Consider the following 24,913-nt stretch of genomic DNA (forward strand, 5'->3'; position numbering starts at 1 on the left):
TATCCATTCAGGACCAAGAGACGATATTTTCCTTTGGTCTGACTTTCTGTACGTGGAATGAAGTGTTTCTGGTGCCAATTAACGCCTACTTCATCACTTGCCCATCCATTTGGACTATGATTAATATCCCAATGTTTTCGAAGGCCATCAAACCATCGTAACATGAGGTTCGTCCCCTTGAAGCTATATATGGCGGAAGAGCTTGTCCAGAGGCACCAATTGATTCAACCACAATTCCCACTCACGATTTTCGGTTTGTAATCCGTTCTCGAAGAGCATGTGCTGAAGGCTATTGTGATTCAGCCCCGACTCCCTTTTAATATCGTGGGATACCCACTCAACCTAGTCCACTCCAAGCCTCAAAAATTGGAGGCCCCGTCCACCAAGATACTCCGCCGGTACTTCCGCGATACGGTCAGTGACTGCTCAGCAAGATTTGCAGTAGAGGGCTTGCCCAGTGATGTTAAAGTATTACTTACTCTGGATTGTTTGACGACTCTGTTTCAGCAAACACAAAAATTTTATTTATAAATTTCCACAAACATAATTAACAATCGAATCGATTTATCACTTTAACTTATATTTTGTGCTTTGCCACCGATACTGTAATCTAAGCGCGGATCCTGGCGTAAGGCACGACCTTCAGGGACAGTGGGTATCGCACCGGACATAATCAAATTTGGGGGTTCGTGATATTCCACGACCGGGGAGGGTAATGGAAAACAGTCAGGCGTGGATTGGACTCTCTGGGTAGCAGGTAAATTGAAATAATCAGTAGGAGAGTCGCCAGAGTTCTCCTCATTGATATGTTGATGAGGCGTGCTGCCACTTGAGAATCCCATGTACTTTCGCAGTAAAGGGAAAAACACGGTAATCAGAGCCTTGAATGAAGGAATACAGGCTATGAAAACGGCAGTGCAGACCTCTACAGCTGACCAATTTAATGCATTTACAAGATCCCCTGTTGAAAAGCAGTTAGAAAAGGCTATAAAATATAAAGGACAGTATCAACAAACACGTGTAGTCAACTTGGAAGCGCTTCAAGTAAGTGGCTCGGATGATGCTGGTAGCACAAACCCTAGAATGTGTAATGTCAGTCCCAGGCACAAAATTGAGATACAGCTCGAACTTGTAGCAGGGAAGACTTACAATAACCCAAGTCCAAAAAATAAGACAACGCCCACCTTTGCTCCACGCTTCATCTGAAGTTTCAGTAATTTTGGAATTGGCAGCGTAAAGATAGCAATATTTGTTGCTAGCCTCGTGGCGAAATGAATAATGTAGAAGACGTAAAGATCCAAACACCTCCCTTGTACTAAACCAGTGGCGTCCACAAGCTTCCGAATTGGCGAGCATTGAAAAATAAATACGAGCAGTTCTTCAATAAACTGCAATACCACAATGGTTATAAGAAGCCAGTAAGCCCAGCCGACATGGGTTACTGCAAACAATCGTTTATATAGTAAGCAGAATGAAACCTGGATTGCAGTCATCGCAATGAGATAGGAAATAGCAGTCACGACAATAAGCTATCCTGTTTGTAAGCACTAATGAAAGTTTCAAAGGTATTAACGGTCTCACACCTTCAAAAACATAGACATTGCAGGTATGTCTGCTTCAACTGCTTCGATGTGTTTGCCATATCCATATCTAGTCACTGCTAGTGTGTCAGAGCTTGCGAGTGGATGACGTGTGAGACGGGAGACGATACTCCACATAGAAGTAAAGCATAACACGAAGGCAAAAATCTATACGCACAATCAGCAAGCCCAAAGAGGTCACCTATAAAGATGACATACCCAACTTATAACGCAAAGGACTTAAAAAATAATCGTTTCTTCAGCGTTGAAATTTAGGTCTCTTTTTGATAATGGGTCACGTACCACCATCAATGCCAAGATTTCGAGGATGGCCCAGCATTAGAAGCTTGACAAAAACTCCAGTCGAGGCCAGCACTAGCATGATCGTGTTGCAGATTATAATGCTTGGCACCTTAGTTTCTTCCATTTGGCCTTCATGCAAGCCAGCAGCTTGCAGTAAGTGTAGGTAGGCTAAGAGGTGTTTTTGTGGCGTAGTTGCATATCAAATGGGACCATCGGACCATCGCAATCTTCCTGTGTCTGTTGAGAAAGAGAAACATACTATCTCGTGTAGAACAGGTCGGCTATGGCATGACAAGAGAAAAGACAGGGATGGATTTATATGCCACAGCCTCAGGAAAGGAATAAGATCACATATATGTAATGTCTCTTTTTTTGGGGCAACCATGGAACATGGGAATCATACGAGGCGGGCTGTTCATCTGGGGGGTACTAGCGAATGGGTCGCTTCCTTCCGCTTAGTCATCGCGACGGGCGTTGGCAAGCGAGGTTGTATTGAGTTCAACCCAGTCCGAGTTTAAAGTCTCATCATCAGCGGCGTAGTTATCCCCTCAGGTAGTTTAAGTTTAGCTAACTTTTTAGAGATAAATGCCTTCCCAATCCAAATTTTTGTTATCTTTTATCTTTTGGTTTCTTGCGGTCTCATCAAATCTTAATGTGTCAACTGCTATTTAGTATCTAGACGTTGTAATTCAGAGGAATGATTGATTGTTATTTCAGAGGGAATAAGTAAGGTTATATATACAGCACGAACTCAACTTGGATCTTTTGTATAAATACCGCAGGAATTATTTCCGGTGGTGTGCGGCTTTGTTCCTGGTCTGCAGTCAATATGTCTACCTGCACAACTCATCTACTATAACCGATATAGCACGGTCAAAATCGAGAAGGTGGAGGAGGGGCGGTCTATTATACTCAACAAAGCAGCCTTTCTTCTAGCAGCGCCTTACGGTGGGTATCACACATCGACTCGAATCTAATGATCATGACTGATACCTACACTCCCGACGAAATTAAGGCATGATACTAGATGTTATTTACATTTGATACCTTACTGTTCTACTGTGGAGCATGTTAACCTATAACAGCCAAAATTCTAACTACACATTGGAAGGCACAGCCATAAAATAGTTTCCTGTCTCTCCTAGGCGTCGACTTATTTCCGGCTACCTTTCCTCGGTCGCGACTCTACTATGCCACGGGCGAGCTCAGAACTCTATAGCCTGGCTGCCCTTGTTACCGAGAGAATTTCCGATACGTGGTGCACTAATTAACCGCAGCAGTTTTATGGATTTGAACCCGACGGGCCACACTACCGTCGTTCTCTCGTGACACCACAGTTAGCGATATTGTGCATCAAATTTAACATGGAGACAAGATGTAGCTCTATCGAGGACTACGCTCGCTCCATGCTGCAGTATACCCAGCAGCAGATAGCGTCTATCGTGAATATTTGCGAAGATAACGGAGCCAATTGCAAACGGGTGGCACAAAATAAATGGGGAAGACAAGTGCAAGGATTCGTGGGGACAAAAAGAGCGACTGCAGGAAAATTGGTAGAGAATGCAAAAGTGCTCCGTAATCCACGCGAGGTAGTCTCGCAGGAAAATAAAATTCGAAGAGCGCCACACTAGGGAAAAAGTCGCTCTTGGATGAGATAAGATATATCCCATCCCGTACGTAGGACTGTAGAGACCTTTCTATTGGATATTATTACAGATGGATAGAAAACCCGCTATCCATGGAGTTATAGCTCATGATATGTTCAAACATACAATGTGGTGTTTATTCCTGGTAAAGTGCCTTTGAGTCAAGCGCGAAGGCCCATATGTTTTATCTATATTAAGTTAATGCCACCTCAATTTACAACACTCTCTATTGTGGTGCAACGAGACTTTGTTCTCAGTAAACCCATTGACTACACCTTGTTGAAGACCAGTCAAGAAAAGCTGGTTTCCCCTTGGGTAATCTTATCTACTGGACGCGAAGCTTCCAATTGGGAGATATCAGATTCGTTGGGAACTACTGTGCTTTTTGAATACCAGCCATCTAGGAGAAGCATCGGCATACGCCGTAACGCACTTTTCATACCGGCTCCTTGTTTGCTGCGGGAACTACGTGCATTGCAAGGATTCCCAACTTTTGCTGCTAATCATAGGTTTGTCTTCCCCGATTTTCTTCCGCTGTCTAGTTTAAACGCCGTTAATAAACTGAGGACTTTCGCATAAACTAACATAGTTGTTACCTAGGCTGGCAAAGCTCGTTTCATGCTCGTCCCCATACTAGCATAGAAACCGCGCCACCCCTCCTTTGCCAGACTGTACTAGCGGTCAATATGCCACTTACATTTACTAGATCCAAACATCTAGCTTTTGAGTAGCCCAGTCAGCAGCCCAGATTCATACGTTATCTAATGCGCGAGAAACCAAGACTGAGTCATAATCCAAACAAGAAAATGCTCCAAAAGACGCCCTCCGTAAGTGACCCCAGAGTGATATTCATATTACCTTTATTCGTATTCATGAACCCTGAAAGGCGCTAGCTTCTTGACCATCTGGGATCAAAGGGTATGTATGGTATTGCCGATTCGGCATCTTTAGGAAACTTTTCTCAGTGCTGAATCTCAATTGGGAAAACAGGGTTTAAGGTACCACTGGAATGCAGTCTTCGTCGCAGAGACAATAGCAAGATGGATCCAATCGAACAAGTCAGTTTGCTCTTGATCATATAATTCCCAGCCTTATGATCTTTGAGCCTCCACTTAGCGACTATAAGGATTGCATAGTCCCATGGCATTATATTCTGTCATTCTTGCCATAGTGGCCAAAGGGCGTCAGGTTTGAGCACCCGTGCCGGATCTACTCTGTCGTCGGTTTTTATCATTTAGCTTTGTCGCCCGGGAAGCTCCGCCTCTGCATTTGCTACTGTATCTGCTACTGTAACTGCTGATTTCGCATCATAAGAATATTTGAAATTATTCATAATTCTGAGTGCTCTTAAGTAGGATTCATTAGAAATGAGCTGGTGATGATCACAGGAGTAGAACTGATATTTTCTTCCGGGTAGCTGATTCGTTTCTATAGCAGCTATGAACCAATTCAGTTCCAACGAGAGTAGGCTTTTGCGTGTCTTTGAGATATTTTTTTGGAGTTGTTGCCGTAGAGGTTATTTTCTTTTGCATTGTAGTCCCAGGAAAGTCAAGAAAAAAAACATGATTCTCTGCAAAGTGGCAGAGATGTATCTTTCAAATTCTTAGAAGCTCACTAGCAGCCCAGCAGTATCGTTCAGATTACGCAAAATATGTCTGAAATATGCGAATAGGTGGAAAGAAAGAAGAACACAAAGGAAGTATACAACCGTAGGGCGGATGTGTGGGGAACGCCCCGCCGATGTGTTATCAATTTTTCTTCAGGTTCACCAGCTCACCAAGACAACAGCTACACGGTCAACGCTCAACAGTAATGAGCCAAACACACACAGACTCAAGCTCCGCCCGATCCGCATCTCCTTCCCCAGCAACAACAATGTCCTCAACACATACCGACAACGCGGCCGACAACTCACTGGATGACATTTTCGGCTCCTCCCCACCACGCAACGAAAGAGAACTCCACGCGCCACAACGCGCAGCAACCACAACTACAGCTTCAGCATCAGCCCCTGGATCTACAACCGAGCCATCCGACCTCCCCTCTCTACGCCGCCAACACGTCACTGCCGGATACCGTGATGGCGTATCGATGGCGAAGGGCCAATACGTCCAAGACGGCTTCGATGCAGGCTTTCCCGTCGGCGCGCAGATGGGTATGAGGGCTGGTACAATTCTTGGAATTATGGAAGGATTGCTACGTGGTTTCGAGGAGCGGAGTGGACCGGGTGTTGTGAAGAAGCCGGTGGTGCGGGGTGATACTGCTACTTCTGGTGGTTCGACATCTACGCAAGAAGGGAAAGAGAATATGGATGAAGTGGCAGAATTGCACCGCCAGAAAAGGGAGCAGGTCCGCTCGCTTTACCAGGCTGCGTTGAAGGAGCTGGATGTGCAGGCTGTTTTCGCTGGTGCCGGGGATGAAGGGGCTGCTGCGCCGGAGATGCCGGCGGAGGTTGTTCCCGAAAGTAAGAGTAAGGAAGGGGAGTCCGCAGAGGCGCAGCTAGCGAGGAAGGGGGATGTGGTTATTTCGAAGTGGGAGGGGAGGGTTGCAGTTCCCCGGTGGGAGGAGAATATGGAAGCCTTGGAGATGAAGGAGAAGGAGAAAGAGAAGGAGAAAGAGAAGGAGAACAAGGGCGAGAGCGCGGACTCGGCATCGGCCTCGGCCTCCGGTGCAGGCTTCAGTGCAGCGCAGGCTGTGGAGCAGAGTTGAAGCTGTTCCTAGACATGCGCCGAGCAAAACACGGCCTGGGTCAATGTTTTTGTCATGGATACGACGACAGGCCCGTATTTTGGTTGAAGATCAACACAATAAAGGCCCAGGGCGAAGAGACGAAAAGTTTGTTCTTTGGTTTGCACTCAGGACTTTCTGCACGACGGGTCAACTGTCTCTCTGTCTCTCGGGCCTTCCGCCGCCGTCCCGCGCTGCACGATTCCCCCTAGGCAATGCAAGTCCCAAACACCTGGGTTGGATACCGCTGTCCTGCAAGGATGCGGACGGGGCGGGGCGGAAGCCCGGTCCGGGCTGTATGCCCTGAGTTGTCTGGGACTAAACAGTTTTGCTTCTCTGAGACATTGACACTAGGAGTCGATGATGTTTCTGCAGACTCCTGTAGGAACGGGTGTTGCCAGGGGTATGCAGGAGGATCGAGATCTGATTTTTTGCGAGTGCTGAGACATTTATTCAGACTCCAGAGAAAAGACCAGGAAGCAATGGGCCACATCACGATGTGATTTTGCAAATAGAACCACAGCTAGAAGGCAACCAGCAAGAAGAAGAAATTTATTGACAAACACGAGGCAAATTCGACTCATCATATGTCATTTTTGCTAACGTAGGCCTAGGCATCACCGAAAGAACAAAAGAAATCGAACCAAAAGTACCAATCCCCACCAAACGCCCGATCGAGAGCCTTGCAGCTTCACAAGCTCCGATCTATCTGAAACCCGAGCTGCGTCTCGGGGGAGGAAATAGTGCATCCGGTGGATCGGGACACCTTACTTTGTGATGTAGAGTCCCGACAAAGGGGATGGAGATTTGTTTGGCCGGGGAAATCGAGACCCCTGTCTAGCGTTACCTGTCAAAATAGCATTGGGAAGATCCTTGTTCTTTTGCTCGAGTCGACAGGGGCGGTTTATAAATTGTGATATCAAAATGCTCTTCAAGTCAGGCAGGAACCCGTTTGGTAGGATGGAAATACAGCTGTACTTTGCATACATTCCTACCCACCAAATCCACCATCAGAATAAAATAAGTCTGTGGGTGTTTTCAGCCGAGGGAGCTCAGAAGTACGCGGATGGACGTTGAGGGGCCGAAGCAAGGGATGGCGGATGGTGCGTTCCATCCCCACACAACGGTTTACCTGTACATTCAGAGAGCAGAGGGCTGAATGCTGCTCAGCTGAGAGCCATTCAATGGTGGGGTCTAGATAGAAGAGATAACTTAATAAAGATCAACAGCTCGGAGTGACCGGTTTCCAACCATCAAACCCATCGTACAATACCCCCAAACCCTAACAACCCTGGACATGCCGATCCAACAACAAAACCCCAGCTCCACGAGCGGATCCAAGTCCGCGTCCCCCGGTGCATTAAGTTGGATTCAGCACTGTACATGTGCTTCGTAATCGTGGATCATGGTGTGGGATCTGGGCCTTCGTGGTGGGGTGGACTACTGGAGAGCAGCGGATCGAAAAGTGACAGGTAAGGATGGGCTAGTGGGCAATTCTGCTGGGAGACCCAGTATCCGGGATCACACCCTTGTCGCGTACATTAAGTAGTTCCGAGACAGCTGCAGATTGGGGTGATCATTGTGGGTCTGGTGGGTTTGGAGGATCATCTAGTGAAGTGAGGACGTAGTTAGTTGCTACTAGGTGGGCGCTGGCTACTAGCGGAGCTCGGTGCATCCCAGAGAAAGGACGGTTAGAGAATATTTTGCATCCTGTATGAAGGGTTGTTGGAATTGAATTCCCCCCTGCTGGATAACATAGGTGGCACGGCTATTGGGGACCTACTGTACGTTTTAGACAAACTACACATAGCTGTTGTCCGTCATGGAGTTAACTTTAGTATTAATATTCACTGAGGCTGCGGTAGGATTGAAGGATACCTGAGGAGGTCGTCTGTATCAATCCATCCAACATTCCGGAGAAGATACCCGTCCCCTTGACAACGTAGTAACGAAAGATCATTCATGTTCGAGGTGATGTGTGATTTATGCATTTTTGTCTATCCAGTAGTAGTGCAAGTAGTGAACCAATTTTTGTGTTTGAAATACGAAAATCCAAGCCAAATGCAATTTTGGGCTCATAGAACCAAAGACCACAGTCCATACCGAGCGCCATGTTCCTCTATGATAGGAATTATAGTTCACATAGATTTCAAGAAAAAGGAAATGATTGTCTTGAAGAGAGAGGACATAAATCAAATCAAACAAACAGACGTAGATGAAGACATCGTGATGAAAGCAAGAGGGAAAAAACTGTGGTAGTACAACACAGCAAGCTGTCAAGCAAATAAAAATGCACAGGGGATGAGACGATAAGGAAAATTAAAGATAGTGAGCCCGAGGGTATCGAGTCATGAGTCAATAGTCACGGTCATTGACCAGGTATATCATGTTCGTTTCGTAGCGCGGATTGGCGCATGCAGAGAACGTCTTGAGGCGCGTCGGAGTCCAGCCACAGTCGGGTCTGGAGATTCATTAATTTCATTGTGCGCGGGGTGCAGAACACTCGAACCAAGCGAGTGTTCCGACGGCATAAGCGAGTGAAAGTGTTCATGATCGTTGGAACACGTGGAGCGTGAGACAGTAAGAAATCGTGGGAGTGATCGTTGAGAAAAGCTGGAATAATGTGGCAATGGGATGGGTCCGTTATTGTTGAATCCAGAAGCAGGAAGGCCGATTTTGAAAGCATTATATGACAGAGACATTTGTCTTTTTCGTGGTCTTGTGGCAGTTCAAAGAGCGGAGGGAGTCCATGAATCGCTGCAAGAGTGGACGGGACTGGGCACCGTCATTGATCGCGGGTTGAGGGTGCTGCTCAAAGCAGAATGATGTCAACTTCTCCTTGTCGTCCTTGCCGAGGGAAGAGATGGAGCACTCTGGTGTATCAGAGCGCTGACGGCGACGGAACTGAGCTTGGAAAGCAGCGGCAGCGGAACGATCTACGTCCGAGCTGTTGATGCTGCTGTCCTTACGGGGGCGGGACTTGGCGAGAGAGGTTGTAGAGGGAGCAACTAAGCGCAGAGTTGCCAGTCCAGATGGACGAAGGCCATCACGGCTCGTGCTAGGTCGGTCCATGCTAGCAGTGCGGAAAGTGTCTGTAACGTGTTCCCCGAGGATATCATCTGGCATGCAGGGGAACTGTTCCATTGCCTGGTCATCAAGCATGGCCTGGTGAAGACGAGGCTGCGACTTGGCACCACGGAGCTTCGCACGGCTGCGGACCTTGCGAAGAGTGTCAATTGGCCTGCGGGAGATTGACTTCCGGCCAACAGACTCGCTGTCTGAGTCTGACTCCCAGACGGACTGCTCGCAGTAAGGGTCCATGGTCGAAGTCGATGGCCGCTCCATGGATGTTGCTGTCCATTGGCGGGAGATAGGTGGAGAGCTTGCTACCGGGCTGGGAACAGGACTGGGGCAGTCATTGGCGGGAATAAAGAGAGGGTGGTCGAAGTGTGTCATGTGAGGCTCCATGGTGACGGGGTTGATCAAGCATGGAGGTGAGATCATGGAAGGATCCAGAGGAGGCCGTGTTCCAGGACTAGATTGCTTACGGCCGGAGCTGTGGGAGCTGGTCCCCCGAGACAAGTTGGGGAGGGTGGGAGGCTGCTTTCTCCGACGAGACCGGGCTGACATAGACCCAGTCATATCCTCATATGCCATGGTGATAGTGGCAGTGGAGTCGTTTGATGGCTCGCAAGGAGTGGTAGGACGAGTATCCGCCGGGGTCAAAGGAGCCACCGGCGGGGGAGGAGGGGGGGAAGAGAATATTTCGGAGGAGTAGAGGCAGGGAGGTAGAAACGACGCCGGGACTCAGGGTGAGCCTCTTGCGCGTGCTTGTAGAGCTGCTCTGTCGCCTGGAGGACGACGTCAGGGCAGCCGGGAGAAGAGTATGTAGAGGAGAAGGAGCTGCTAGGAGTGAGGTCTGGGGTTGTGCTGTCTGTCTGCACGGAGCTGAACGAATCCTGGCTGCTGTGCAGAGGACTCCGCTCGGTGGAGGGAGTGTATCGGTGGAATCGCAGGCTGTTCTCCAATTCGACCTGTGCGAGGGTAGAGCGGTCGGGGCCGTAGTGTAATGAGTCGTGGAAGTCCTTTCCGGGGGTCAATGACAATGTATAGTAGTGGCTGTTGTCTTCAAAACTATCATTGCGCATCTCCGAGTTGTAATCCCAAGATGGCGCGTCGGCCAGTGATTGTTCGAGGTAAAATGGGTCGAGGTTTGATTCCTCCAACACCTTAGGACCGGATCTGGGGTAGTAGGTAGAAATCCGCTTTCGTGGTGATGGTGATGGCAGACAAATGGTCGTCTCTGATATGTTACTATGCAACACGTCCAACTCGCCTGGACAGTATAGATCTCCGTGAGCCATGGGTGATCGACAAGAACAAGGTGAAAGACGAGTAAAGGATCTCTAGGACCCAGACACAATGAACAGTGAAGAGTGGAGAGAAGAATGAAGAAGGGTGTGACAGGGAGGGATACGTTTATAGACCAAAAATAACCTCCAAGGCCTAGCACAATGGCTCGGTGGCTAGACATGCCAATGCATGTAAACAAAAGACCCGCACAGACGATCATGACCTATCCGACCTGCATCCCCTTCCCTAGGGGTTGCAGCAAGGACCTCCATTGGATCCCCCCAGCAAGGGCGCGGAACTCGATCCGTAGGGCTTTGGTGAGGAAAAGCCCGAAGCATACGCTGTAGACTCTTGTCTGTGTACTGTGTACTGTGCTGCTCGTGTTGCCCATGCGCTCCAGGGGAAAAGTGACACAGTACGACTGTGATTAGACTCGTCGTGTTGCCTTCAGGTTCATCATTTTGATCAACCAATCCCAAGCTGAGTGGGAGACAAAAGTCCAGCCAGAAAAAAGAACAAACTCGCGGTTACTAGCATCTTCATGCGCTGCACTGCTGCAGTGCAGTGCTGACAGAAGTCCGAGGCTGGGAGTGAGAAATGTGAGATATCAGCCACTGCAGTTCGGGGGTCCCGGAGCCACTAACGCCGATCGCGATCTGTAAGTCTTCTCTGTCACTTGGGACTTTTGCAACCTTTCCAACGCCATCGACGTCGGTGCATTCCTGGCTCATTCCTAGCAACCAACGTTAAATTCGAGCCTCAATGTTTCATTCAAATTGTCCCCTACGTCACGGCTTAGTGGCTGTCTTCTTTATGTTACTCAGTCAAATGCCTCTGATTTATTCTAGTTATAGTTATATAGAAGTGACTTCCCTAGATTTAACTAGAAACTGTATTCCCAGGGTCAGATCCCCCAGAACCTTCATATCCCAGGGTTGGACAACCCCGTCAAGGAGCATATTGACGCTTGACAAATCACAAATTTTGTTTCTTTAATTTTCTGATCGGACCATTCGGATTTCCCTGACTCTGTCGAACTGTAAGAGTGTCATGTCTGAACATTTGTGGATAACACTCCCATCTATACACCAGAGCTGTAAACCCATCCCATCCCAAGTCGGCATCTCCAGCTAATTTAAACAAAACACCCGAGACATGAGCTCAGTCAAAACAATAAACCCCACATTCCATTGAAAAGTTTGACTTGCATGCATCCCGCTATACAGACGGCCATCGCAGTGCAGCTATTCATGTATAAATATCGGCAGCTCCCAGTAGTACCCCTGATCGACATCACAGGAACACTTTATCGGTTCATGCACTGTTCGCGATCTCATTGCGATTAACTCGCCGGGGACGCAGTCTCTGCAGAACACCCTCGCCTCCCATCCTCGTCACATTCCTCCGCCATTGTAACTGCAGACTATGTAGATTGGAAGACCAAAATTGTCATCGCGAACTAGCATCGGGTTACATGCATGTTTCCGTCTATCGAGTACCACCCTCACAGGGACCCCAAGGATCTCCAGGGTCTCCAGAACTCCAAGGAGAGTGAACAGGAGTCAAGGCCAGCAATCGAGGACCATCACCTCCCTCGCACTCCCTCCCTACGCCCCAGGCCTCATCCCCCGTGAAATAGAGTACAATAGAACAGAGACCCCTCCAACGATCCCTTCCAAAAGGAACCTACCCATCTTCCCCCGGAAGTCTTCTCCCCAATGTTTCGCACGGGACCTCCTTGATTGGCCAACATCCAACCCAAGGCCTGGACAACAGTGAAACACTTCAGAACCAAAACACCAAGCTCCGGATCTGAGATCATGCTGTGCCCTGCAAGGCATGCTTGAAACCTACCTCAATACTGGGTCTTCGAGACTCTGCCGGGTTTCGCTTCGTGCATCCGTAGCGCCGCGGCTTGGAGCTTCTCCCGTCCCTGTCTAATTTTCCGATACTGGGACCCTTGCAGGGTCTTCCGGCTTCAGTCTGGCCTCTTCCTTTTACTGTTCCCAGGGGCTTGTTATGCGTTTGCATGATGTGGGTGCAAATTGCCAATGTAGCTGTCTGTTCGTGGTTGTTTGTTTTGGTGGTTGTCGGGTTGGGTGTCTCGGTGAAATGAGGTTGTATCGGGGACTTGTCTCCTCGCTTTGGCATTTGGAATTGGCATTGCTCAGCTTTACTGAGCTTTAGTCTGTGTTGTAGGGAGCTTCGAGTTACCTACGTCACTCTCATATTAGCTGTCGCACTAAGGCGCTCGGGGTCAGGAGTGAATTTCAGCACTGTCATGTGATCAGCTCTAACGAGTAGTCAATTGGCGAGTGATTCCAATGGTGTGATTGGCTGCGAGTCACTTAAAGACATCTAACTTATGGAGCAGCGTACCTAGACTACGTAGTGTAAGTTACCTATAATAACAACATTTCAATAAAGAGCTTGCTATGTATCTAGTGCTTGGAAAGGCTATCTGTGACAGCTGGCCACATTTGCGTCTGGTTCTATCCTACCTATTGCCCTCTAGCGCCGTGCTCTGTTTGGCATTGAGTGGAAGATGTCGCCTAGTTAGACTTTAAGTGGAAAGCTTACTGATGTTCGTTGAAATAATAAATGTCTATGAAAGCCCCATAGACGCATGAAACAGTAGGTGAGGTACATGGATTTATTGTGTTGGGTGAAGTGGAAAGCTGCTTTGCAATATATATCTCCGTCTACCCTTGTGATTCATATATGCAACTGACTCACAATAATTAATTATACAATTTAAAAATCAAACGGTAGCATAGACTACAGCTTAGACATTCACTTAATTCCTTAGTTACTAGTGTCTTGAATACCACCCCTTTGCCGCAATAGATACATTGGCTAAACGATCTTACTAGGCATTCGAGTCTGCCCGTACCCCTATTTATAAAATATATCGAGAATCTGTAGGCGAGAAGATTGATCGTCTTCCGGTTTAAATCAGGCTTGTGCAGTTGACATGAAGGCATGTTTCTCGAGAGTATATCATGTCGTAGACGTGCTTGATTTGAGCCAGTACCGATCTATGAATTTAAGGACCGGTAACGCGTAAAGCTTCAATCTAGCCCAATAAGTATAAAGATAGTTTAGCACCTCCGTGCCTTTAATTCTAATAGACGTTCATATCCGTCGTGGAACTATGGTTGGCTGGCGAAGAGGAATGTCAAATTGACGCGTCGTGGTTAGCGCGTTGTATGGGAACGTTTTGTGGGGACTAACTATGGATTCTAACCACCTTCTTAAAGTACACTTGCTTCCCTGCTTTATGGGCCGTGTATTCGGAAGGTGATGTGACATGCAGAGGCGAGTCCTAGTTCTCTGTCTGTCAATCCTCAAGGAATGCACTTCTCCGGAATAATCCCCTCCGCGACCGACAGACTTCCGAATGGGCGCAATCCTATCCCGCAAACAACCATGTACAATAACAAGCCACGAAGCTCATTCTTTACCCTTCCTCTTCAACAACCCAGCCAGAGCATCCCTTCGATCATTAACGCCCGCTAACTTTCCTCTCTGCACCTTCCCGCTCACGTCCCTCCACAAAGCAAATTCCCCCATTTAAAGCTCTGTAAGATGCCAATCGTGCTGTTCAAATTTATAAACGTAACTCGCAGTGAGCGTTCCCAATGCTTCCATCGAACGCACTACATATGCAGGAGGCGCCTTGTTGGGCCACTGGGAACCTTGATGCTCGTCACCGCAGCATCTGGAATTTTTTTTTTTTTTTAAATAGTAATAAAGGTCGGCCAGGAACTGCTTTGTCATCGAGATTCGGACCCAGGGAGCCGACGTCATTGCGGGGGAGTCGAGATGAACACTTAGTTACTTGCACGTACTTAATAATCCCATTCGAAGCATTCACTGAAAGGTTAACTAGGTTGAAGTTTATATAGCAATTCTGAACACTCAGGCTGAACATCGATCTGTCCACCCCTGATAAGCTGTGGGGAGAGCAGTTCGTTCCACGAAATGCCCAACGAGCCGGCGCGAAGTGAACCACTGGTTCCAATGGGGCCAGACCCAATATTATCGATGTTGCTGTGTCTCCCTGGGAGTATTCAGGTCAAGTTCCGGCTATAAACTGCGCGTTTTCTAATCAAAAATTAGCCTGGTGACAGTCCTAAGTGCCCGAACTATGAAAATGACCTGTGATTCCGCACTGCCAACGCATCACTATATAATTAGGCCTTGAAGTGCTAGTCTCATAGCCCAACCATGGCTGGACTATGGAGATCGCATAATTTCGCCTCACTGGTGTCCTGCTCCAATGGTGGACTCTGAGGCTGTGGTTCTTTTCTCTTTCTCCTCGTCACTTTCTTCCTTACATATAATCTACAATGCTATGGATGAGCTACTGTGAATAATTGCTACTACATACCCCTGCATTGACCTATCACCACCGATCGTCTGTGCGGCCGGCTCTCGTCAATATCGCCAATATCGCCAATTTTCGACATTACGGAGGTGCTTCCTTAAAAGTACAGCTCTATATTCCAATTTGGACTCGTATACACATGATCTTAGATTGATTGAGGTTGCCGAGTTGAGACCTGACAGCTGAAACATCGCAGGCCAAGAAGTTGGCATTAGGGCACGAAGGAGTCTTGACATTCCCGTCACATTCCTCATCTTCCCAATTCAGGCCTCTTAGCTCTCTTTCTCTATTTTCCACCTTTCCATCCTTTCTCTTTCAACCAGACTAGACAGTGTTGGCGCTTCATGCGCCCCGAGACACGTTTGCGCTGCAGCTTGAGCTGCGGCGACCCCAGCCATCCCAATTAACCAGCCACCTCCCACTCTCCTTTCTCTTCCCCAAACTCCTCTCAGATCATATCGGTTTCTCTCTCAATTGCATTATTTCGTGGATCGAGATTCGAAGTGTGCAGCCTTTGGGGCTGTAATCCTCTCACGAACCCTGAGTGATCGACATTTCCGATCGCGATCCTTTTGAGAGCTATCCAGCTCAGTAACGAACCACCCTCGCATTGCCTCCCAATCCACAATTCAACCGACCCTTCTTAGAGGTGTCTCGACGCACCCCAAGGGCGTCTGACGAAGTCCACGACGTTTACGACCCTACACTTACGACCTTTGCGCGGCAACGCCAGCCAGCTGCCCAACGACCATCCTCGGCTGAGGCAGACCCCCAATTCCGACCCCCTAGCGCTTCCCACTCCCAGCGCACCTTACGTCGCGTTCGCCGACAGCCAGAGACCCGACAGAACCTCCACCGTCGAGCTGTATCCTTAGACGTCCCTTCGCACCCTCGCCCTCCGCCGGCGCATACAAGACAAAGCTCTGTGCAACAGCCTCCAGCCAGTGGAATCGCAGCGCTACGTCCGGCACTTTCCGAAGCACATACTGATGACAACGGGTCGACCGTAGACGATCCCTACCAGCTCCTCGACACATCCTATTGGCCGCAGCGCAACACCGGTGTCTCATCGCGCACTGCGTCTGCAATCCTCTTTGCCCTCGAGGACGCCATCCGTGGTCCACTCCAACTTTCAACTGACTGGGACGAAGTGAATGCGTCTATGTCAGACATGGTAGGCGTAGCTGGTCCTGCTGGGCCTATGGGCAATGCCCGTTCTCAGAATGGTGGAGCCCGTGTACCCCAGAATCCTGTGTCCGGGTCATCGCAGCCCCCGAGTGGGATGCGCACACCGACGGATATTATGAGACAGCGAAGGGATCGGGAGGCTCGCCGTAAGGCCGAGCAGGATGCCCGAGACAGGGAACAGGAGGAACTGGAACGACAGCAGCTGGACCATGAGCAAGCTCAAATCCAGGCTGAGGCTCAAGCTCAGGCCCAGGCTCAGCAGTACTCTGCTGCTATTTCCGGTGATAATGCCTCCCAGTCTCGAACACGAATCCCCCGCGCAAATAGGGGTGCGGAAGGGCAGCCTGATACTGTACCCGTTACTGGGCCTCCGGCAGGTTACCAACCCGCACCTCCGACAACTGGTGCAGGGCCAATAGCCGGTCAATCTCGGCCAGTACAAGCATCTAGTCAACAGCCCCTGGGTGCGTCTGCGCCCCAGCATAGTCGGTCGCAGAGCGCTGCAGCTGCTGGAGCTCAGACTGGACCGAGCGGATTCTCCAAGCCTGCCCAGCCTGCACCTGCAGCGTCCTCTGCTACTGCGCAATCTCTCCAACAGCCGCGACGCGTTGGTTTCCCGCATGCATTTGAGCGATGGGAGACACTTTCCTCGCACTGGGAGGGTCTCACCAGCTACTGGATGCGCAAGCTGGAACAACACAACGAGGACTTAGAGCGTGATCCTCTCAGCCAACAACTGGCTCGACAGATTACCGACTTGTCTGCCGCTGGCGCCAACCTGTTCCATGCAGTAGTCGAATTGCAACGTCTACGAGCCTCCTCGGAACGCAAGTTCCAGCGCTGGTTCTTCGACACCCGCGCCGAACAGGAACGAGCCAAGGAAGTGCAAGCAGATCTGGACCGCCAGCTTAAAGCCGAACGACAAGGCCGAGCTGATGCCTTTGCCGCTGCTCAAACCGCCGAAAAGGACAAAGTCCGTGCAGAAGAGCTCCTCAAAGAGATGCGGCGCGAACTCCAAATCTCTAAAGAAGAAGCCCGCCGCGCCTGGGAGGAACTCGGCCGTCGCGAACAAGAAGAGCGAGACCGAACCAACTCCCTCCGCAACGGCGAACCAACTCTAGTCGGCGGTGTCCAAGTAGTGCCCATGATCTCCGGCGTCCCAAGCCGCCACAACACAACCAACCGGCCCCAAACCCGCGAAGGACCGTACCCCGGCGGCCCAACAGCCACAACCATGGGCACAGACGCCTACGGCAAACCAACGGGACCCAGCACAAGCGGACGATACTACGAAGACGGCACACCAATGTCACCAACAGGCTCCGACCCCTTCATCGAACCCAAAAGACAGACCCGCCCGCCTCCTCGAAAGCCCCCTACCCAGGCCAACTCTACGCGCACCAAAACACCTCAGTGCCCTACGCTGCACCGGCAGCCTCCGAACCGGACGACCACTCTTACGTAGGAAGCAGCGACGCCGGCGACGAGGAATACGCGCATTATGCGCACGATCCCCAGGGCCGCGGCCTCTCCTACCCACCCCCTCTCTCAGAGGGGAGTGAGGAATACGATAATACCGCCGAAGATGACCGCCACTACATACCCGACGACGCCTATACCTCAGCTGCATCCTCTGCGCCATTGCAGGCTCCCTACCCGCCTGTCTCGGCTGCGGATTATAGTGGCGCTGGATGGGGTCCCGGGACCGGGTGGGAGTCTATGACTCCGCGTCATCGGCACCCGACCCGTCTCAGTGATGTCCTTGAAGAGGATGAGCCTAGTCGGACTAGTCCTAGTCGTGCTAGTCAGCGGAGTCGCAGCCAGGCTAGTCGAAGCATTCTTTAGGGGATGCTTTCCAGTGTCGGATTGCATCTTGATTCGGGTGTGCATAAAATTTGTGCATTGAAAATTGCGGTGGTCTCGTCGAATGATGAGATGAGGGTACTGCTGCTTTTCTCTGCTCTTTGAATGTTCTCTTTGCGTCGGCTGTTTGCCATCAGTTTGTTTTTTGACCTTTTTTTCCCCTTGTGTGATTGTATATTGGCGTTTCATTCCCCCTCTCCCCTGTTGTTTTCGTGTTTCTTATGTCTTCGGTGTTGTCTATTTTCGTTTCAATGGTGATAATACCTAATTGCCTTACCTACCTGGTATTCTGTACATCTCTCTGTATACAGTACACGAATGAGACAGTAGACAACTTAGGACCAAGGTATACCTGAATTGAGATGATATCTTTGTGAGATCTCAGCATCAAGGAGACAAACAAGATATATCAACCGACGCCCGAACTCCGTATTCCCACTATAAAACACATCTCAGTCCACCAAGTCGTCTCTGCCAACGCAGTCAAAATCCTCAAATTCACCCTCGCTATCCCCCTCCAAATCTTCCCACCCCTTAACTTGTTCAAAACAATCAGCTCTAGCCCTCTCAGCCCAAACCCTCAAGCACTCCGGTCCTTTAAGACACCAAAGCAGAACCTCTCTCACAGCAAGCGCGTCCCACAAACAACTCTCGCTCCCTCCATCAATCCCCATCTCACCCCAACCGAGCATCTCCTCCGTCAAAACCTCCAACTCCCAAATCTTCCCCAAAGACCGGTTAGTAAAGAGTGGCCCAAATACCGCCTCGCTGGTCACAATCGCTACATCCACAATCCGCGTCGTAAACATGTTTAAGGTGTTAAGATCCTTATTTAGACCATGTCCTATGAGAATGGTATTCTCATCGACGTATTGGTCTAAGACATTCCGCGCACGCCGCGTTCCATCTTCCGTCACGTCCAAATTCTCATTTTGTATCGGTTCTTGTGGTGGTATACTGTCGTACAGAATTTCAGCGGTTAGGAAATCGATGACCGTCATGAATTCGATAGTGTCGATGTCATTTGTTTTCGTTATTTTGGTGGCCAGGACTAGGGCTTTTCGTGTCTTGGATGGTGTGTGTGGTGGGCTGGGGTAGGCGTGTGCTGTATGCGGCATGCCGGAGTACAGACATTTGGCGTTGTTTGTTGTAATGTCTTTGTTTGGGATGGTATATCCTTGTGCTTTTAGACGGGGGGTTGGGTGGCATCTTGCCAGTAGGTACTTGAAGAGTAGGTCTTGCTCTAGGGGGTCTAGAATTGTTGATTTTTGGTGTACCTGACTCGATCCCTTGATGGGAGGTACTATATGGTTTTGGGTTAGTTGTGGATGATGTAGGAGAGATAAGTGGCTTACGTTGCCCTGTGTTACTTGCTGATGTTGCTGGGGTTGGCTTCACCGGCTGAGGATCTTGCTTGTGGACTTGTAGCTGCGGTGCTTGGGATTTTGCTGTTTGTAATTTGTGTCTGGGGGGAATTGCTGGTGTTGAGTTTGCCTTCGCTTTCTGTTTACTGTGATCTTTGTCCTTTAGATGCTGAGCCACGCTGTCTGCACTCATGAATTTCTTGTTGCATTTAGTGCAAGGGAACATTGCTGGTGTAGGCCGTGGTGTTGGGGCTGCAGACTGAGGTAGTGCCTGTCATGATGTTAGTTGATTCAATGCACATCGTTACTAGATTCATTTACCTTTGCCTTCTTTGTGTTATGATCCTTGTCCTTCATATGTTGAGCTAAGCTCTCCGCGCTGTTGAACCTCTCCTCGCACTTAATACAAGAATGAGCATGTCGAGCAATTTGATGGTCCCCAAGAGCTTCTTTCGATTTGAATGACTTCTTGTTGCACATCGAACACGGGTATTTCTGTGCTGAGGTAGCTTTGGTGGGCGCGGTGTTTAGGGCCATTGTGATAAGTTGATTGGGACACAACCTTGGAAGGTCTGTGATTGTGCATTCAAAAGGTGTTTAAAATGCTTTATATCTGGTAGAAAGAGGGGTTAAAAGTGTAAATAGGCATCTATCTAGGCATCACAGTCTGGTACGCATGCATAGGTGGTGTGGCAAAGATCCATTGGCGGAGACGCATCTATCTCCTGCGCCGCATATCCTGTGGCCCCCAACGACAACGCCTCACGACCTATCAACCCTGGCAGGGATGATATCATCACTTGGTTGTATCACAGCGCTTATTATTGTCAACTGAGCTAATCTGAAGAAAACGTAGTCATATTGGGTGCATGTCTGACGTAGGATGAACATGAACTGGTGTCCCTGGCATTTTGCCGTCTGAGACCGCTATTCTACTGAAGGACGCGGTTCCACCACTACACTATGTAGGTATCTTTCCTCAAGACGCCCTCAAAATGGACCAAAAAGTCCGATAGCTTACGCAGAGTGGTACGATGCCCACTTGCTGCGCCCCTCGATGGCTTTTACAAAACTTTCGGCAATCTTACGCCACGTTTGTTCGCTGGGATGTAGTTCATCGTACCACATGAAGGCGTCTGGATTGTTGTTGTCCACGCGAACACAGTCAGTCCCATTTAGCGTACAATGGTTCATGTACCCTGTCACATTGTAAGGTTCGGTGCCGTTGAAATAGGCAGAGGGGTTATGATATATATCATTCATCTAGTAGCGCGATATCAGGGTTAGCACATTTCTTCACACTAGGTTGAGTAAACCCACCAGCCCCTCAAGGTCCACAAGGGCAAAGTTTGCTCCTGGGAACCGTCGTCGAAGCTCCACTTCCAGCGGCATCCGGACCTTGTATATTGAATTAACAAGGACCACCTGTTCCAGCATTCGCTGTGAGGAAGCTGTAATGTTGGTGTATTTGTCCGGCCAATACTGGCTTGCTTCAAGACCTCCAGCATCTGGCATTGCGTATTGTGGAGCAATATACATAGCTCCAAGTGTATTAAGAAGGAAGTAACGAGCGCCATGTTTGAAAAGACGATCAATCTGCTCAAAAACACAGTCTATGTAACTTGGAATGGTGGTGCCAGGGTTCTGGGAGTCAGTCAGAAAGCCGCCGGCTCCAATATCATTTCCACCGATCATGATAGCAAAGATGGTAGATTCTGAAGAGATATCCATGAACTTGGTTCCATCGGAAAGCGTATATTGGCAATCCGCAATGAAGGCGGGAACCTCGTATGTGGCGATGTCCGGAAACAGATTCCCAGTTGCCTCATATATACGCGGCGTAAGACTATTAGCACATACTGCTCCAGCGACAGCGTAGTTATGCACTCTCGCTCCTGTATATTGTCCGACATAGGATGGCCATGGACGCCCTCCATCCGGAGCAATCGACTCCTATGAGAACTGTCAGACATTGCAAACCCTTCTGTTCCTTGACGTGAAAGTTCAAACCTCGCTGTTAGTCCAACCAACCGGAGGAAGGGTTCCGTTGTGGGCAGTAATGTAGTTTAGTCGTCCGGCATCAGACCAGCTATCACCAAACACAACCAAGTCGGCGAAGCTTTGAATGTTCCATGCATATGAAGAACTAATAAGAAAAAAGCATTGGATGGCATAGGATAACATCATTCTGCTATATTCTGAGTGGAATGATAAGAAAGCTTTGGCCTGATTCCTGAATTTGAATGTGACGAGACTCAGAATTTATACCGCCTGAAATACCGTTGACTGAATCTAGAGATGGGGGTTGCGGTGGATCATATTCCCCATCCAGGTGAATATCCCGTTCCGCGGAGATATACTTTGAAGGACATGAAGATGGATTGGAACTTACGACAAATCAGTGTACGTTTTGGGTACTTCCAAAGTTTAAGTAGATTCTCCAGTGGAGCTGGGAACAAAAGGGTTAGGTGCCGAGAAGCGTTTTCCTGCAATTTGGAACAAAGGTAGTCCTACCTTCCGCAATACCCGCACAACCGCAGTTCGGGGGTCAATCTTCAATCCAGTAGCTCCATCGTGATACGGAGACAGCAATTTATGTGGGCCTGTGTACTACTATAGAATCTAAGGAATGAACTGGCACAACGAAAAGTGTTCTCAAGACTGATGTACTTACTACTAATAAGGTATAACCAGTCTTTGATCATATCGCTTCCTGGACCAGGCAACTCTTTGGTGCCCCGTCATTTTGAGGTAAAATCAGGACGCTTATTGCGGTAATTGTGCCTCCCGAGGTGGATCTTCAGTCGTTCATTCCGCTGTATTTCTTGTGGCCCATCTCTCATGTGGACTATTCTCCATTACACATGATATTGACATGCAAACCACTCCAACGAACCGCAAACACTCTAGGGTTCTTGTGAGCCTTGCCGGGATCGCGAGAGAAAATGCAACGGACAAAGCCCATGCAACATCCGCAGCGACTGGGGCTACGAATGCCACTACAGATGCCAGCCAACCTCGGTATCCCAGCCGCCTTCTCTCGCGCTGAACGCCATAGCGTTGGGCGCTGCACCCGCGAAATCAAAAACCACGCCGGAGGAAAACAAACGACATCTTGGTGAGAAAGAACATCTTACGGTGCCTAGAGCCGAATTCTCGGGCGGCATCATTTGTAAGAAAGTAGGAAACATTGGTGTTAAAGTCGACGCCACAGATGCACCTAAGATGCACCTTTTTTGATGGAATATTGAATCTCGACAATTAGCATCTAATCTAAGTGCTACGCCTGCCCTGTCTATCTTCGAAATCACCTTTCCGGAAGAGATCAAAAATCTTGCCAATGTCTATTTTAACAAGGTCGCTCCATGTTATGGATTGGTCAACCGTCAAGTTATTTTCCAACGTCTCGAAGAGCGGTCGCAGTCAACATTGAAAGCAATGACCGATACCACAGTGCTTTTGCCGGGGTCGCTGCGCTCGGCTCGTTGTTTTCGCGGAATGACGTGACGGTTACTGAAATGCATCTCGTGCAATCTGCTCGATCCAAACTTGACCAACATTCATAGGTTGAGAGCTCAGTTGTTGGAATCCCGAGCTTAGAGGGAATCGAATTCGAGCAACTCTCCCCACAGGGACGCAACTCATTAACGGAAGGGTCCCATTTCGTCCCTCCAATTCCGTCAATGTGATTCTGCCAATAACGCATGCAGTTAAAGGCCTTAGAAGCTCATTATCTCAATAAAAAGCCAAAAAGGTTGAACATACTCCATATCACCGCACATTTTACAATCCATTCCCACGTTATCGTTAGTATCCCTTTTTTTTGTGTTTGTCTTCGTGGCCCACCCTCAACTCCGACCAGAGAACATGATGCCCGATGTTCCTTTGGTTGCATTCAATTTGTCCTGAGCCTGGTTGTCCTCTCCATAGGGGGGTATATTGCGAATAGTGTTTTCGGAGTCCAGACTTTGTTTGTAGTTTGACGATAAAGCGAGCCGCTTTCCATACTACAGCATGATGTACTATGGAGATATGGGTCTGGCTGCCTACGGATCCCTAGGGGTTACCATGGTTACGTTTACGTTGCGGCGCAGCGGCACAGCGACATAGCCTTGGTTTTCGAACGGTCTTTGAGTGGGAGATCGAATTTCCTTGCGTGGGAGAAATAGACTAGTTCGAGGTCTGCAGGTGGACATTGCGTGGCGTAAGATGGCCTCCAGGAAGTTCGGAATACTGCTCTTAAGGTCAATTATTCGGTTTAAGAGGAATTGTATATATATTCAATATGAACCTCTACTTGGACCCCGTTGGTAACGTACGCCTCTCTATTGGACTCCCCCAGCAGAAGCTTCACATAAATATACTTCTGATAGAACAAGCTAAATCAGTAACGACAGGTATTGCAATGAGTGGGGAATCTAGTAAAACAGGAACTAATCGGTAGAATTGACAGATTGATATTAAGAGAGGAGCAAGCAGGATATTACAGAGGATTTCGCAAACAGTTTATCCCTTGAGCACGTTCGGTTTGTTTCTCGGTCCGTACCCGAAACACCCGTCCAATTTACCGAAACAACGCCAGTCCTATTTAGGGGAAGCGGTAATATACCACTTAAAGCTAATTTTAATTTATAGCTTAGCTAAAATAGGCAGAGCATTGTTTTTATTACGGGCCCAGAAACGAACTGTGTTCTCAAGGGGTAAACTTTTCGAAACCGTCTGTATGTTAAATACCCATCTGTAGAGTTGGTTCAGGGTTGATAAGTGGAAAGAACCAATTTTACCATGTCTCGGAGGACATGTGGGCACTGGAGAGTGAGTTGAAAGTGTGTCGAACGGTGAGATGGCGGTATTTTACCACTAATGATAGGAATGTTCTCTGGATACCAGCGTCGTACTCCTGAGATCTGAGAGCACGTCAATAGCGAGATCTAGCTATATTACAACGCCCATCGTCGCATCTCAATGGAACACCTCAACACTAACACTTATCCGTCGATCCGACAGTGCGCCCCAGAGCCTCAAAATTACATACAAAAGACAAAGGAAAGTAGGGTAAAAAGGAAACCAATACGTGACAGCTGTAAGTAACTGCTCCGCTATCCTCGACGTCCTCCGCACCTTTCCTCAAGGTTGTCGTAGACAGCATGGTGGCCCAGCCCTAATCGAATCAATATCGTCTTACGTCCCTTCGCACTATAACTATTAGAGTGAAAAAGCCAGTATCGCCTAGTTATATAGTAGGCGATTGAGATTAGACGGAACTAACTAATTATGGGATGATTGATAGATTGATTTAAGAGAAGAAAATAATCACTGCGTTCGAGGACAGGTTGAAGTGTCCTCAGCAAACTAAGCGAGACTCGGTGTTGCAATACCAGAGTTCGTCAGAAATCCAAAAATACACAAAAACGCATAACAAAGCGGTTATCAACGAACTAACCGCTTGCTTCGGCAGGTTAAGTGCCCACTTCTTCTGAGACATAGTATCCCATCACC

The 24,913-nt window shown here is 48.7% G+C and overlaps 8 protein-coding genes across 8 annotated transcripts; 2 read left to right on the forward strand and 6 right to left on the reverse strand.

Annotated features, from left to right (window-relative positions):
• Nucleotides 1–572: 572 nt before the first annotated feature.
• Nucleotides 573–1,962, reverse strand: N7446_004317 (uncharacterized protein; the record flags this gene model as incomplete). The annotated part of the gene is made up of 7 exons (XM_058513066.1): nt 573–961; nt 1,017–1,078; nt 1,150–1,529; nt 1,584–1,657; nt 1,712–1,748; nt 1,800–1,819; nt 1,884–1,962. 7 exons carry the CDS (start codon nt 1,960–1,962, stop codon nt 573–575), a joined length of 1,041 nt encoding a protein of 346 aa, XP_058374395.1.
• Nucleotides 1,963–4,763: 2,801 nt separating this feature from the next.
• N7446_004318 (uncharacterized protein) lies at nt 4,764–5,061 on the reverse strand (the record flags this gene model as incomplete). The annotated part of the gene is made up of 2 exons (XM_058513067.1): nt 4,764–4,946; nt 4,975–5,061. The coding sequence occupies 2 exons, from the start codon at nt 5,059–5,061 to the stop codon at nt 4,764–4,766; spliced, it is 270 nt and encodes an 89-aa protein (XP_058374396.1).
• A 343-nt stretch (nt 5,062–5,404) lies between these two features.
• Nucleotides 5,405–6,238, forward strand: N7446_004319 (Yae1 family protein; the record flags this gene model as incomplete). Its single annotated transcript, XM_058513068.1, has 1 exon — nt 5,405–6,238. One exon carries the CDS (start codon nt 5,405–5,407, stop codon nt 6,236–6,238), a length of 834 nt encoding a protein of 277 aa, XP_058374397.1.
• A 2,703-nt stretch (nt 6,239–8,941) lies between these two features.
• On the reverse strand, nt 8,942–9,913 carry N7446_004320 (uncharacterized protein; the record flags this gene model as incomplete). Its single annotated transcript, XM_058513069.1, has 1 exon — nt 8,942–9,913. The coding sequence occupies one exon, from the start codon at nt 9,911–9,913 to the stop codon at nt 8,942–8,944; it is 972 nt and encodes a 323-aa protein (XP_058374398.1).
• Nucleotides 9,914–9,978: 65 nt separating this feature from the next.
• N7446_004321 (uncharacterized protein) lies at nt 9,979–10,620 on the reverse strand (the record flags this gene model as incomplete). The annotated part of the gene is made up of 1 exon (XM_058513070.1): nt 9,979–10,620. One exon carries the CDS (start codon nt 10,618–10,620, stop codon nt 9,979–9,981), a length of 642 nt encoding a protein of 213 aa, XP_058374399.1.
• A 4,723-nt stretch (nt 10,621–15,343) lies between these two features.
• N7446_004322 (uncharacterized protein) lies at nt 15,344–18,032 on the forward strand (the record flags this gene model as incomplete). The annotated part of the gene is made up of 3 exons (XM_058513071.1): nt 15,344–15,359; nt 15,647–17,600; nt 17,657–18,032. 3 exons carry the CDS (start codon nt 15,344–15,346, stop codon nt 18,030–18,032), a joined length of 2,346 nt encoding a protein of 781 aa, XP_058374400.1.
• A 470-nt stretch (nt 18,033–18,502) lies between these two features.
• N7446_004323 (uncharacterized protein) lies at nt 18,503–19,951 on the reverse strand (the record flags this gene model as incomplete). The annotated part of the gene is made up of 3 exons (XM_058513072.1): nt 18,503–19,353; nt 19,406–19,685; nt 19,736–19,951. 3 exons carry the CDS (start codon nt 19,949–19,951, stop codon nt 18,503–18,505), a joined length of 1,347 nt encoding a protein of 448 aa, XP_058374401.1.
• Nucleotides 19,952–20,431: 480 nt separating this feature from the next.
• N7446_004324 (SGNH/GDSL hydrolase family protein) lies at nt 20,432–21,601 on the reverse strand (the record flags this gene model as incomplete). The annotated part of the gene is made up of 3 exons (XM_058513073.1): nt 20,432–20,677; nt 20,735–21,367; nt 21,446–21,601. The coding sequence occupies 3 exons, from the start codon at nt 21,599–21,601 to the stop codon at nt 20,432–20,434; spliced, it is 1,035 nt and encodes a 344-aa protein (XP_058374402.1).
• Nucleotides 21,602–24,913: the final 3,312 nt, after the last annotated feature.

Source organism: Penicillium canescens (assembly GCF_028828765.1).
Source record: "Penicillium canescens strain IBT 15451 chromosome Unknown utg000003l_segment0_segment0, whole genome shotgun sequence".
In the NCBI taxonomy this organism is placed as follows: Eukaryota; Fungi; Ascomycota; class Eurotiomycetes; order Eurotiales; family Aspergillaceae; genus Penicillium; species Penicillium canescens.